Genomic DNA, 15,834 nt, shown 5'->3' with positions numbered 1-15,834 from the left:
TTTTATAATTGTACCAAATAACCTGATTTTTTATAAGCAATTAGAAGCATCGGTTTACGAAATGATATGCAAAAAATATTTCCCAAAAATTATAATTTACAAGCCTACATGCAAAAATAAAAAACGGTTTTTTTAAAACTTTTTTATTTGGGCCTTCTCTCAATGAAAATTTAAAATATATGTTTTATTTATTCTAGTGTATGACTAACATAGAGCTACGAAACATATATTTTAAATTTGTCATTAAGGGCCCAAATAAAAAAGTCTTAAAAAAATGCCTTTTCTATTTTTGCATGTAACCTTGCAAATTATAATTTTTGGAAAATCATTTTGGCATATCATTTCGTAAACCAATGCTTCTAATTGATTATGAAAAATCAGGTCGTTTGGTACAATTACAAAAAAGTTATTAATTTTGAAAAGGTGTACGAATACTTTGTATACACTCACTGTATATTCGATGCTCTTCATCCCTATTTTATAAAGATACTTTCCATTGAGAGTTAAATGTTCTTCAAATTAATTCTAGATTCAAAAATACAAGTAACTTTTTCCTTTGCGAAAATGTTCTTTGTTGAGGAGTTATCGACGAAAAATGCGGACCAATCAGAGTGCGGCTAGCAGAAAACAGATTCGCGCGATTGCTTTGATTGGCCCGTGTTTTTCGTTAATAACTCCTTAACAGAGCTGCGAAGAAGATTTTCGCAAAGGAGAAAGTTACTTCAGTTCGCCTCGAGAATCACCCCTTTCAGTCCAACATTTCTGGGACACCCTGTATACAGGGTGCGTCGGTAAGAATCGCCTCTCGGAATAATTCGGTACCTGTTGACTTTACCAAAGCATGTTTGATAATACAGTAGGGACCTCGATAAACCGGTTGGATAATCGAGACACCCGAGGAAATAATTTAAATGTACAGAGCGTTTCAAAATTATATGTCGTGACTACTCTAGCGTGATTCCCCATCTCTGGATCGGTGGAGATTTGTTAAAAGAAACTTGCCGCGGAATTGACCTTGACCTTGAATTTCAAGGTCAAATTTTTTATCATTGCGGTTGTATAGTACTCATTGGGGGGGGGACAAAAGTTTGAAAGGAACCATGGGTCAAAAACGAACTGTTCGCTTGAAAATTAACGTATGATTGAGCGAAATAGAAGACCATAACAATTGAACAGTATTTATTTATTGGCGTATTTGTGAATAAAATAATATTATTCGAGATATTACACCGCTATTCAAATTCCATTTAACTACAAAATAAAGACGACGATCGCGCGTGAAGACTCGCACACCGCTAGAGTACACTCACACACCGCTAGACCACGTATACGTACGCGAGGATTGCAAGGGTCCGGGATTCCACTTCTAATTTCTCGGTAATACAAAGACGGGGCTTTTTAGTAGTCAAAATCGCTAGATGAAAGATCAATCTAGTGCGCTGTTTGCCTCAAAAGTCGTTCCTTTACGTTTCCGAGCAATGGTTTCGCAATATTTAGCTGTATGTTGCTCGTCGGAGAGGCTAGTACGCCGGCGTGACTGCAGCGCCATCTGACGGGCAACATGCGGCGGGCAACATGCAGCCAAATATTGCAAAACCATTGCTCGGGAACGTAAAAGAACGACTTTCGAGGCAAACAGCGCACTAGATTGATCTTTCATCTAGCGATTTTGACTACTAAAGAGCCCCGTCTTTATATTATCGAGAAATTAGAAGTGGAATCCCGGACCCTTGCAATCCTCGCGTACGTTACGTGGTCTAGCGGTGTGTGAGTGTACTCTAGCGTTGGGTGAGTGTACACGCGCGAGCGTCGTCTGCTGGAAAAGGCCCACTTAACGTCAATTTTCAAGCGAACAGCTCGTTTTTGACCCATGGTTCCTTTCAGAGTTCTGTCCCCCCTGATGAGTACTGTACAACACAACGATAAAAAGATTTGACCGTGAGATCCAAGGTCAAGGCCCATTTTGCGGCGTTTTTTTAACAAATCTCCACCGATCCAGAGATGGAGAATCACGCTAGGGTAGCCACGACATATATTTTTGAAACACCCTGTACATTGTATTCCAAAATAAATTTTTTACTTTTTAAAATTTGTTTCCCTTCATAATGTAATCATATTTAAACGTATATTTGTTTATAATCAGAATCCGGTTAATCGAGGTCCTACTGTATATTTTGGTTGTCGAATAGTTTGTATTTTTTAGGCTCAAGTGGGTCTCAATTCTTATTAAAACATCAAAGTGTGTTCGTGCAACCGGTATAAACAGAAATTAAACTATCGTTTCGAACATTCCTTGGCAAAGGTGAATTCTTCTCGATCGAAAAATGAATATACAGGGTGTCCCAGCTAACTTGACCACCTTGAATATCTTTGTTGTTTTTAAAGATACGTCAAATGTCTGAAGGACAAAGTTGAATGGTAAAATGGGGCTCATAAGATACCAACAAAATCTTTTTTTTCATGTAATTTTTTTAGAGGTATGAAGGTCACCTTCATTTGTTTTTAATGGAATGAGGTATTTTTTAATACATCAATCGATGCAGCTGGACATTCGTTATAAAAAAGTACTAACCTATGTATGCCGAAAAGTTAGTAGTTCAGGAGATATTTCAATTTAAATAACTCTAAAACTCAATTTAAATAACTCTAAAAGTAATGGTATTTTAGAGTTATTTAAATTGAAATATCTCCTGAACCACTAACTTTTCGGCATACATAGGTTAGTACTTTTTTATAGCAAATGTCCAGCTGCATCGATTGATGTATTAAAAAATACCTCATTCCATTTAAAAACAAATGAAGGTGACCTTCATATCTCTAAAAAAAAGTTACACGAAAAAAAAATTTCGTTAGTATCTTACGAGCCCCATTTTACCATTCAACTTTGTCCTTCAGACATTTGACGTATCTTTAAAAACAACAAAGATATACAAGGTGGTCAAGCTAGCTTGGACACCCTGTATTCCTTGACAAAGTCGATAACGAGTTACGCCGAGTTGTTGTGATTCTTGCGCGACTCACCCGGTACCCTACGTACAGGACTGAACGCGAAGAAAGATATATTCACAGAGTTACGAGCATTCTTGAAAACTGCGGAACGAGAATACGATTCATGGAAACACGGCATAAAGGACGTAATAGTGTCAAAGAAATGCGGGGATCATTTTTCTGAACATTTACTGGCACGTGAATAACCGAACAGAATGGCGGGAACGGCCTTCGTCGTGATAATTGAACGAGTCACAGCGTGATCATGGAAATTGTACGAATCCTTTGACCTGTAACAGGTTTTATGCGCAGTCCTGTACACACCGGACCAGGAATAAAAAAACAAGCCGTAATGAACCCTTCAATCGTTGGATTCCTACGGGCGATGAAGCAAACGTTGTCTCATTCGCACGCTACAAAAAACGAACGACCAAAAAAAAATTCGACGAATCTGGGGGGGGACGGGGGTGAACGGCAAACCAAAAACAGAAAATTCGGGCCTGGCTGTCTCATTCTTCTATGATCAACTCGACGACACAACGTGTGCGTGCTGGATGTCGAGAGATGTAAACAATCCTCCGTGCCAAGGTCAGTTCCCCATAACATACTGGATGAACGTCTAACCCCCCACTTTCTCACACCATCCTAATTTTATTTATTCATTATATTGATATATTAATTGGACCACGGGGGTGAGAGAGAGATAAATAATGTATACAGATAGAATCTACGATTCTCCAATAAACTTTACTTTTGTCATCAATTGTTCTCTCACATACAATTGAATGGATGTATTTGATTCAAATGAGAGTGAAAGTTAATAACGATTTACCAAGGTATATTCGTAAGAGTGGATTTATGAACATATTATGACTTATCAAATTTACCGCCTTACATCGATTTATACATCAAATACGTTCGTACATCAGTATCTTTCGTCCAAATCGGAGACAAAATCAAAGAACTTTCGATAGAAATGAGGTAGAGCGATGAAATTTTTTTCAAATTAAAGCTGAAACTTTGCAGAATATGGGAAAAATAGAGAGATTATGGTAAGAACGTTTTTTAACGTTGAGAAGATTCGTTGAACTTGCACAATTTCGAGAAAATTGTGGTTTTTCCAATAGCACGTGAGGAAAAAATTTTTTTTCGACATGCGACACATCATTTCTCGTAGATTTTTTCACGCTGATTTCAAATCTGATTTCAAAATTTGTCTACGACCTCAGGATATTGCAAAATCGATTTCTTGAAATTCTACATGTTTAACGAATTTTCTCAACGTTAAAAAACGTTCTTACCCTAATCCCCCTATTTTTCCCATATTCTGCAAAGTTTCAGCTTTAATTTTAAAAAAATTTCATCGCTCTACCTCATTTCTATCGAAAGTTCTTTGATTTTGACACAGATTTCGTCGGTTTGGCCCACTGTTCGTCGCGTCGGCGCACAGTGGAAAATTTGGACCAGACTCGATTCAAAATCAAACAACTTTCAATAAAAATTAGATAGAGCGATGAAATTTTTTTTAAATGAAAGCTGAAACTTTGCAGAATCTGGGAAAAAATAGGGAGATTATGTTACGAACGTTTTTTAACCTTGAGAAAATTCGTTAAACATGTAGAATTTCAAGAAATCGATTTTGCCATATCCTGAGGCCGTAGACAAATTTTGAGACCAGATTTGAAATCAGCGTGACAAAATCTACGGGAAATAAAGTACAGCATGTTCAAAAAAAATTTTTCCGCGCGTGAAAAACCACAATTTTCTCGAAATTGTGCAAGTTTCACGAATTTTCTCAACGTTAAAAAACGTTCTTACCATAATCCACCTATTTTTCCCATATTCTGCAAAGTTTCAGCTTTAATTTGAAAAAAATTTCATCGCTCTACCTCATTTCTATCGAAAGTTCTTTGATTTTGTCTCCGATTTGGACGAAAAGTCCCACTGTGCGACGCACGCAACACACGTGTCGCACATTTATCATAAATTTATTTTCCCCAAAGCAAGTGAGTGTGTCTTTATATGAACAATTTTCCTTACAATCAATAATTTAATATTTCTGTTTTTTCCAAAATTACAACAACATATTTAATTTACAGACGCGATTCAAATAAATCTTGAAAAAGATCCAAACTGGGATCGAAACGTTGATTATGTTTGACAATTAGCAAAGTTCCTTTATAATTCGTAATAAACGATCGAACCGTTGCGCCGAAAACATTTCAAAATTTAGAATCTACGATTGTTTGAAATTTCTTAGAACTTTTCTTTCGAGTACTGAATTGTTGAATTTTAGAAAATCTTCGGTATTAACGCTAAACCTATCACCACCGGTCAAAATGACCGCTCCTAGATTTATTATTTTACAATTATTGAATAATTGTATTGAACAAAAATGATTTTATAAGAATTGATTGTATAAATATCTTTAGTAGAGCACGTATTGTCATTTCAATCTTGTCATTTTTACAAGGAAACATGTACCAGTTACTTTTAAGGCTCGGTAGGTTCAGTGTTAAGGTGCCGAAGGTTAGAAATGTTTCCGAATTTTATTACTTTGATCTCTTTCACTGTGGTTCGCTTTGTTGTCGCTTTGTTCGTGCTATTTCGTAAATAGACTACGGATCTCTATGCGGAATAAAAACAATCTCCATCGATTGTACAAAAAGCAGTAGTTGAATAAAAATTTATTTCATCCCTTAACCCTTTGCAATCGAATGGCGAGTCTGAGGCGCCACTAAAAATTGTACATACCATTATCCAAAACAGTTTTAACATTAATCAAAGTGTGATAATATCGGCGCACAGGTTCTATCAAAGATAAACTACTAGCAATTTTGCATAAATTAAAAACTCGACGTTTCGATCCTGATATGGAGCTTTTTCAAGAGTAGAATTTTGCGTCTAACAAATTTTTAACATTCTTCAATTTGTCTGTATTCTATAAATTGTAAAAAACTCAACTGTTATATATAAGAAAACAGGTTCAATTTCATGTTTACACTGTAAAAAAGATTACATAGAACAGAAATGATCTGGATTGAAACAAATATCTTGATTTCGGAGTTCAAATTGCTTCGAGTGCAAAGGGTTAATAATCTTTTTACGTCGAAAACAATATTCTTAGATTTTTTATACTGTTCACCGTTTTATATTTCACTAGCCATAAATGAAAATAGTATTGTTGTACCGACAAATTGGACGTTGTTTCTTGAATCACGAATAATGTTTTCCACTGTTTTCCTACATTCCAAAATAAGTAAATAAAATGGAATATCGTTTTTATGGATGTGCTCAGTTCTCGTTTATTCTCACTGGTTTTGCTCAAACTGGGTTAAGGTTTTAAAAGTTGCCAGATCCGAGAGGATTTTCTTTAGGCCCGCAGTGTTGAGACGCCATAACATGCCGATGAAAGAGCCAAGGTAAGCATCCAATCGGCAAGGGACACATTGGTCAATGACCTAGTTAGGAAGACGGTGTAGGGTTCCGAGTTTCAGTGAGACTGGGTCAGGAAGTCACGAGGTAGCAACACGTGTTAACGTTGACAGATGGAAACTGCAGATTTTCACCGTCCACAGAATCCCATCGGCGGCTCCCTCATGGCATTTTCAACAGTGCAGGCCAGAGAAAAGACGTCACACCTATGCAATTTCTGCGGAATTGCAACCCTGGGAAAACAGTGCACACAGTTCTCTCACAATGCGTCGACGTAAAACAATTTTCTCACCCTGCATCGATCATTTGGCATATGTAAAACTTTCCGATGAAACAGTTGAAACAAAAAACATATTCATCCATTTTATTTCATTCGTAATTCCTAGGCTGCGGATCTTTATGCGAAATAAAAATGTTCTGTGGCAGGAATAAAAGAAAAATTTGTTTCATCCCTTAATGATTTTGTCACATGAAAAACAATATTAGAATAATTTTAAATTTTTCTAACACACTTTATATACTGTTTCATGTTTCCCACAACCAATTTCTTCATAAATGCATAATTATTGTTAAATGGCAAAAAAAAAAGAAAATCCTGAAACATGTATCCCCTATTTTGGATCAAAGATCACACACCCAAGTTTACATTAAAATGAACTAACAATAAATAAGAGAAACTGCAAGAAAAAAAATCAAACTTTTAATATATTGTTTAAACAAAAAACTTCTGTTAGAATTTTCTTGCGCGACTACATTTTCCATTGAAAACACACAATTTTAAAAAAAATTCAAAGTTTTTCGACCTCTGGTTTCCGAGATATCTCAGAAAATATGGTTTTGACCCCCAACTTTGAGGGCTGTTTTCGCCCCTTCAAAATGGATGGTTGCCGATAAATAGAAACACGTGTCAAATACTTTTCAAAGAACTATAAGCTCCCATGAGTTTTATCAAAATCGGATTTTCGCATCTGAATATGTTCCCTTGTAAGTAACCCCTTGCCGTGATCTAATAAGTCACACTCGTCATGAAGATTCGAAAGAAATTCCAACAAATATGAATGTTACGCGTTTCTTTCTTAATGAAATAAAATTTGATTCGTTTGTAATCAATATTCAAGCATTCAAATGAACGTAGCCATACAAAAGATACAGGGTGACAAGAAATAACGGAGTGAAAACATTTCTTATTATAATTCTGTCAAATCGACGAATTTTGAAAAACCAAATGATAACAACCATAACATAGACCTTTAGTATTCATATATTTAAGATTTCGAAGTAAATTTTAACCGTTTGAAGTAAATTTTAAATAAAAAATGGTTGGCAACAAAATTGAGAAATAATTCGGAGTTCGTTGTCTTCTGAAAATACTATTCTCCTAATTTTTCTTACATAATCATTATATGTGCCCATAATTATGAAAGTGGTCTAAGCCAAAATTTAAGAAAAATGAGTTTATCAGTTATTTCACATGACAGTATTTTGAGCTAAATTAATTCAATGTTACTTTTACAATATTGTCAAATGTGAACCATCAGATAGTGCTTGTTATCTCACCATTATGTGGAATTCATTTACAATTAGAGTTAATATCCTTTACCTTCAAATATCTCGAAATAAATTTCTCTAATTGGTAACTGTTATATAGAGTGCTCGAAATAAAGTTCTCTCAGTAAAAGATTTAAAAAATTCAAGAATGTTGCAGTGTTGCTTTTAACGTAACGAAGACGTTAAGGAAAGAGAACAATTTTTATATTATTCCTGCTTCTCACAATCAATGCGAAACATTTTGTATTTTGCATAAAAATCCGCAGTCTAGTTATGAGTGATCGAAATGAACTTCTTTCATTGATAACTGTTATGAGTAGACTGCGGATCTTTATGCAAAATACAAAATGTTCGCATTGATTACAGGACACAGGAGCCAAATAAAAATTGTATTCTTGTTTTAATTATTCTATTAAGCTGAAACGAACACATTGATGTCCTTAAATATCTTTTAAATGTCCACTGCTTTAAATCGTTCGATCCCATTTTTGTCATAAATGCATAAAATCTCTGTACCAGGAGTGGGACCGAATGACGCCAGAAGAGCTGCGGCTCATTGCCGAAAATTTCAAGACACGTTTGAGCCTCTGTATCGGCGCAAAGGGTGGCCGTTTCGAAACTTCTTAAATATATGAATACTAAAGGACCATGTTATGGTTGTTATTATTTGGTTTTTCAAAGTTCGTCAATTTGACAGAATTATAATAAGAAATGATTAACTCCGTTATTTCTTGTCACCCTGTATAAATTTTCTCGTCTCTTCTACGACATTTTGCGGGATGGAGACGTTTATAAAATCACTTTAAGTATAAAGCAAATGATACTTCAAGGGTTTAATAAATAAACCGCAAATTGATTTTCGCGAACGTCACTGGAGAACCGAAACGGTTACAGTCTGTAAACGTTCATCCAACATGTGAGGGGGATCGTGCCTAGGCCCGAAGGAGCATGGTGGTCCTCCGGACAGCCAGCACACGTCAACTACCCGGGCCGCCTGCACAACGATTTTACATTTTACAGGAACAAACTACCGGCACGTAGTTCTAGTGGAGTGTCTACACGGACACTACGCGTTCTTCTGAAGCTGACATGACCAAAACGACCAGGGGGTAGGACGACGTTGTCATTGGAATCGTCGAATCGATTCCCTCGTACGATTACAAAGCGGGCCGAATAGAACGTATCGATAAGATGTCGGTCGGCCCCTCTGCTCTGGTCGAAAGACGCGAAAACGCTCGTCGGAAATATCTGTGCCGTTTTCGCGATTGTTTTCCCGCGTAAAAACTAGCAGAACGCGGATGTAATTATAGATCTATTTGAAAATAAAGAGAGAGAGAGAGAGAGAGTGTGTGTGTATGTGTCTCTGTCCCTCTCCGGACGCGGGTGTCTCTCGTCTCTACCCCCGGTTTTCGTTGCTATGCAAGTGTGGCAGACATACGAGTACCGATATTGTCTTCCGTGTCGCTCACTAGCGAATCCTCGGCGTCGGTGAGGTCCTCGAAAGGGAAATTGCAGCCCGCGGACGTCAGCCCTATCGAAAGAACACAGACAAATAGGAGAAGCTGTGATATCGGGCTGTGTCGCCGTCTCGTCAATGATAAGAGCCTTATCGCCGTCGCCGTTATTCGTAGAGAAAGACAGTCCTGTGCTCGCGTCGTTATCAACGGAAGGATCGAGTTAACTCGCTGGAACGGATTCGAGATCGGGATCGACCGAATCACGATGCCCTATCGAACTGCTCTCGACTCACTGCGGGGCGCTTGCCACGAAAAATCGGGAGAAAACTATATTCTATCGTTATTTACGTGCTCGAGGTCATAGCATAATAGTAGCTCGTTGAATTCGTCTTAACGTCAGCTATAACGTTACGAAATCAAAAGTGCATTTTAACATTCAACGAATCGGAATGATTCTTATTTTTTTTGTCGAAAAATATTCCTCGCTCGCAATTCTACAGGGTCATCCGTTTTTAAACGGCCAAACGTTAACCAGCTGTAGAGGACCCCAAATGGAACAACTTTTACCCCTATCACTTTTTTTGTTTCGGCCTTGATTTCCAGATAATTGCAAAAAACCATCGTTTTTTGAGTTTACATAAAATTAAATATCTCAGTACTCCAATGATGAATCTTGATGGTCTTTCCTTTCTTTAGTTTAGAATAAGTAGGGGCATCTTTTTTATTGAATAAACTTTTTTTTATGACCTTCGGATCATGGTTTTTTTGGCGTGGGCCACACCGCCACTTTCCAACTTATTTCTGTCAGGCTCCACGGTGTGCCCCACGCCAAAAAACCATGATCCGCAGGTCATACAAAAAAATTTATTCAATAAAAAAGATGCCCCTACTTATTTTAAACTGAACAAAGGAAAAACCATCAAGATTCATCATTGGAGTCCTGAGATATTTAATTTTATGTAAACTCAAAAAATAATGGTTTTTTGCAATTATCTGGAAATCAAGGCCGAATCAAAAAAAGTGATAGGGGTAAAAGTTGTTCCATTTGAGATCCTCTACAGCTGGTTAACGTTTGGCCGTTTAAAAACGGATGACCCTGTATATACAGGGTGGTCCACCTGAATACGGCCACCCAAATATCTCCTCCAATTGTGGGGGTATAAAAAATATTTTGTGTACTATTTGAATGGTTTGAAGGAACCATTATATTGCAAACAATATTTTTTCGGAGTTATCAAGGTCATCGATGTTTTTTTTTTTATACATAACTACACTGTTTTTTATTGCATCGTGTAACTGATGGAAAAATACATTCAGATATGTACAATAACATGACCTTGAAATGACCTTGGTCTTCGAAAATTAAAGTTTTACCTTCATATCAAGGCCAATGTCATGCTATTATACATATCTGAATGTATTTTTCGATCAGTTACACGATGCAATACAAAAAATGTAGTTATGTATCGAAAAACATCGATGACCTTGATAACTCCGAAAATAATGAACTTCGGAAAAATATATTGTTTGCGATATAATGGTTCCTTCAAACCATTCAATTAGTACAGAAAATATTTGTTGTACCCCCCAATTGGAGGAGATATTTAGGTGGACCACCCTGTATAGAAGAGTTTGTAGATGTTTAAATACTCTGTTCGACTTTTGTTCGAAACATTTTTCTCTGGGAAAATTATTTTTGCGTGGAAACTATGTTGAAATGATGTAATTTATTATTTTAATACTAAATATGTGGATCACGAAACTTTTTAATAAATGGATATATATTTTAAGAAATTTTTAAATTGTTATACTATTTATTGTTATCGGAAAACATTAGTTAATAATAATAAATAATAATAAACCTTTAATCTGTGCAAATCTGGGAGTAATCCTTTTTGCACTGTGACAACAAATCGTCAATGAAGTTTTATAATCGTAAAAAAGCTTACAGAATGATCGATCATGTTCAAATATTCATAACTATACGAATTGAAATCTTGAGAAGCTTCTGTAGTGCAAGGATTTACACAATTTCCATAAAACACTTGAAAATAGAAAAAATACACCAAAATTTTATTTAAAAACCCACTTGGAAAAACCCACTTTGTTTAAATAAAATTGTATTTTAAATTTAAATAAAATTATAATCGTCTGGTTTTCACTTTGGGAACGGAAGGAACATGTACCAAGTAAATTAGTAACACCGATCATGTGCATCTACTCCATTTGTGGACACAACCGTGCATCCATATCTGTGCAACTTGATGGTTCGTTAAACTTCGGTCAGATGCTATTAATCCGACAAATAACCACGCGAAAATAACATAAACATTACATAAACTTATCTTCTGAATTGCAAATTAACATCGTTTCGTTTGCTATCCGAGCGAAAGCTTTCATTTTTTTTTATACGACCCTTTTTATTTAATTGCATTAGACCGAGGGTTAACGATACTAACAGAGGTATGTTTGCAAGAATTAAAACACTGAATCGAAATATGTAAATAGTAGACCTTCTCATATGGGGCAACAGGTGAGACAACATGTTCTAAAACTATAATAAATCTTTGAAGTGGGTAGAAAATCCCTTTTGAAAACTCGGTGTGGATAAAATATGTTCTTTCAGTCGAAATATCTGTGGTTGCAAGGAAAAACGCCGCGTGTCACAATTTAATTAAGCTTCCTATTGGGTTGGCAAGAAAGATTTGAGTTCTCTTTACTCTACCGGACTCAAAATTTAAATTTCAATCCTGTAGGATCAATGGCTCAGGAGTTATGCTTGCTTGAAGTTGTGCATTTTTCAGTGTTTTTGACAGATAAGGGCGTCGCCATATTGGTTTGTGGCGTCGCGTGCCGCTTACCGAACAGAGCCGCTAGGTGATAGTTGGTTGGTGATTAGGTCGGGGGGCGGCACGGTAAGCGGTTCGCGGTCGTCACTACAAACCAATATGGCGGCACCCTTACCTGTCAAAAACACTGCAGATTGCTCAACTTTAAGCAAGCATAACTGCTAAACCATTGATCCTACACGATCGGAACTTCGATCTGCAGCCGCCCCGGCTACAAATCTACTGGATTACATACCAAATATCATAATTTATTGGAGAAAGGCGAAAATTTTGAGTCCGGTAAAATAAAATCAGGCAAATTGGGTTTTATTTCACCTTAAAATACCGAAACTACTTCCTTACCAACCCAATAGTATAGAATTCACGTATTTACCAGAAAAAGGTTATGAAAATAAATTGGAAAGGCTAAACAAACAATGCAATTTAACAGATGTCCTATGCCAAAGCAATAGTAATGAAAACTTGAAACGACGATATCTTTAAAGTGAAAGTATGTGACATGTGCGGTACTTTTCTTGACAACGACAGATATAGACCATTGTGGCCCATCTTCCGATCGATATATGTATTGTCGACTTCCAAAAACAGATTTCCTTCCACGTACAATCCCACACAAAAATTCTGCCGTTTCTGTCAGACTCAGGATACACTCTGTACAGTTAATTGGATACCGAAGAAAGACCATAGAACATCGATGGGGGTGTGTGTATGCCATTTAGGGGATGATTCGAGCGAGGATCGATCTCGTCGAGGAGCATTCTTTCGACTGTGTTCATCGTGAATCATCGAAGTGATTGTACAGCGCCTAATAACATGTACAACCGGCTACCAAACGATCCCTTATGAAAAAATAAGAATAAACTATTGTATGTACAATAACTTTCTTTCATTCAAGGTACAATGTTTTCAAGAACCACCGAGTTCATTGAACACACGAAAAAGATTTTTAACCAACGAAATTTAATTTCATTAATTATGGAGTTGCTGAAACTGTGTAATTACTAGACAGTGGATCTTTATGGAATATAGACATTAAAAAAAAATGGACATTTTCCACCTGAATTGCAACAACTTGGAACGCAATGTAAATTTTTTTTGTTTATATAATTCTAATGTTTTTACTGTTTCAAATGATACCTACTAACTTCTGTCACAAATTCTACAATTTCAGGAATTCTGTAATCAAAGAAATCAAAATTTGTCGATCGAAAATTTTCCTTCTGTGTTTTCAATGTAGGTACAATCGTAACAAAAATTCGACCTTGAGACAGTCGGTCAAGGTCAATTCTGCAGAGAACTTTGTCAATAGATCTTCACCGATCCTAAGGTGTGGATCATAATTTCTTGACAACCTGTACATTCGGTGTTACAGAACGATCGCAGCGGATTTTCAAACTCGATTTTCTCGAAAACTGAGTGACAGATGAAAAAATGTTATTTCATATATTTTTCTTGCTTTTTCATAAGGAATCGCGCGATGGTCGCTGGTACATGTTATTCGTGTGTGAACAGCGAGTGTACAAAGTATTCGTACACCTTTTAATAACTTTTTCAAAATTGTACCCAACAGCTTCAATTTTTCTGAATCGTTAGGTCTGGACTAGTTTACCAGCTAATGTGTAAATAATTTTTAAATAAATTGTTATATTGGTCGCAATTGCGAGGTCAAAAGTGAAGTCCAAGATTTCAAAATTTTTTATAAAATTTTGAAAATATAAAAATTGTAAGAATCTGCGATTTTTAAGTTCAGAGATTTTTACATCTTACAATGAACACAGCTTTTTCATTCGTCAACCGATTTCAATGAAACTTTGATGCATATAACTCACTGAAATTTACAAAATTCACGATTGAAATTTCCATTACAGGCACAAATAAAAGATTTAAAAATCGTCACCTTTTTCCTTCGCAATTGCGACCACAATGACAATTTAAAACAACAAATTATTTACACTTTAGCTAGTGAACTAATCCGGACTCGAAGAAACTGAAGAAGCTGCTGTGTGTCCAATTTAGAAAAAGTTATTCATTTTTGAAAGGTGTCGAATATTTTGTACACACGTTGTATATCCATCACGGGGAAAGTTTTCTCTTCGGCTTGCATGTGGAACGAGTTGTTAGCGACTCGTAGTTGAAATCTGAACGCGATTAAAGCAAGCAAGCAAGCAGTGGCAGCTTCTAGAGTACAGTAACGTGAGATGGGCACACGGATCGGGTTAAGATGTAGCATAATACAATCGGTGTAGACGAGATAAGTGTTGGTACATATGAGTGTGTCTGTGGGTGTAGTGATACATATGGCATGATGATACAAGGCTCCTGCGGAAGCGATGATTAAAGGTTAGGTCAGGCTTACCCTCACTGTCGGCCTTCAAGTAGAGCTGCCCCTTTGGGCTCAGACACTGCCGATACTCGGTCGTGTAACATTCTGTATTCATTCAAACCAAATTTCAAGTTATCAAAATTTGCACGTCACGACACTGTCGACGTGCTCTTTCTTTTCTACGCTCTGTGTGTCTCAACATTCATCAAATACAACTCTAACATCCCCTGCACCCTCGCTTTCTCTATCAAGGGGTTACGCCACCATGAGATATTTAAAAACTCGATTTTTTAAAATAATTTTCCTTTAACCCAGAGTTCAGGGAATAATCTAAGCCATGGTAGATGCTACAGCTCCCAAAAATAGCGAAGTTACAGTGCTTAGAAGTTCGCACTTTTTCGTGTCTTTTGCGTTTTTCTCGAAACTACAGTTTCACAACTAGTGTAAGCAAAATCTCGGAAACTATACGTTCGATTTACTTCAAATTTGATACACATAATTTTAATAACATTCTCTATCGTGTAGCGTAGGATTTTTTTCTGATACGATATCCCAATTGTTTATAACGATCGTTTAAAGTTCGATTTTTTTGGTGAAAATTGAACGTTCATTTTCACTTTTCTCGCGTTTCTACAAAAATCATTTTTTCTTAAAACCCCTACGCTATACGATAGGCAATTTATCAAGGAACACAATAAAATCTTCAGTTTTTTTTGTTTCCGATAATCGTGGACTGCGGAATCACTTACAGATAACTCCGACATTTTTAAATATTTTTATATACAATTTATACTATATATCCTTCGATGTATGCCCTAACCATGTATCGTAATAAAATAATTGTCACATTCATGCTTTTGGAGGAAAAAATTCGTGAACTTTGATGTCATTTCGGCCGCCTCAGGGTGGTGTCACCCCTTCAACGAACCCACAGTGTTGCGATCAATGCGAATTAGCTGAACAAAACTCGCAACGTAATTCCGCAAAAAATAGATGCTAGTCATACGAAGTAGTATCTAGACAGTAAGAATAATAACTAGGCAGAGGATCTTTATGCAAAATAATAATATTCCACTTGAATTACAAGATACTAGAGTGACATAGAAATTTATTTTCTCTCTCAGTATGTTCATTAGGTTGAAACAAATGTATTTGTTATTATATAATATTTGTTAATGTAAACTAATGTATATAGTGTATTTTTAAATTCTTCTAACGTTTCTACTGTTCTAAT

General features: G+C 36.2%; 1 protein-coding gene across 8 annotated transcripts in view; it reads right to left on the bottom strand.

The window, feature by feature from the left end:
- Cask (peripheral plasma membrane protein CASK) overlaps positions 1–15,834 on the bottom strand; it is a 601,001-nt gene that overhangs the window by 521,281 nt on the left and 63,886 nt on the right. For 4 of the 8 annotated variants that reach the window (XM_076443708.1, XM_076443710.1, XM_076443709.1 and 1 more), the window contains exons 6-7: positions 14,634–14,705; positions 9,416–9,502 (exon numbers count right to left, since the gene is read on the bottom strand). The exons of 1 other annotated variant lie outside the window; for it this stretch is intronic. In XM_076443708.1, the coding sequence (XP_076299823.1) occupies positions 9,416–9,502; positions 14,634–14,705 (159 nt within the window). The remainder of the gene's footprint in view (positions 1–9,415; positions 9,503–14,633; positions 14,706–15,834) is intronic. 3 more of the 8 variants (XM_076443714.1, XM_076443715.1, XM_076443712.1) reach the window with 2 other exon arrangements.

The sequence above is a fragment of the Lasioglossum baleicum genome, chromosome 19 (assembly GCF_051020765.1).
Source record: "Lasioglossum baleicum chromosome 19, iyLasBale1, whole genome shotgun sequence".
In the NCBI taxonomy this organism is placed as follows: domain Eukaryota; kingdom Metazoa; phylum Arthropoda; class Insecta; order Hymenoptera; family Halictidae; genus Lasioglossum; species Lasioglossum baleicum.
The sequence above is the reverse complement of the archived record's forward strand: the minus strand, read 5'-3'. Positions and strand labels throughout refer to the sequence as shown.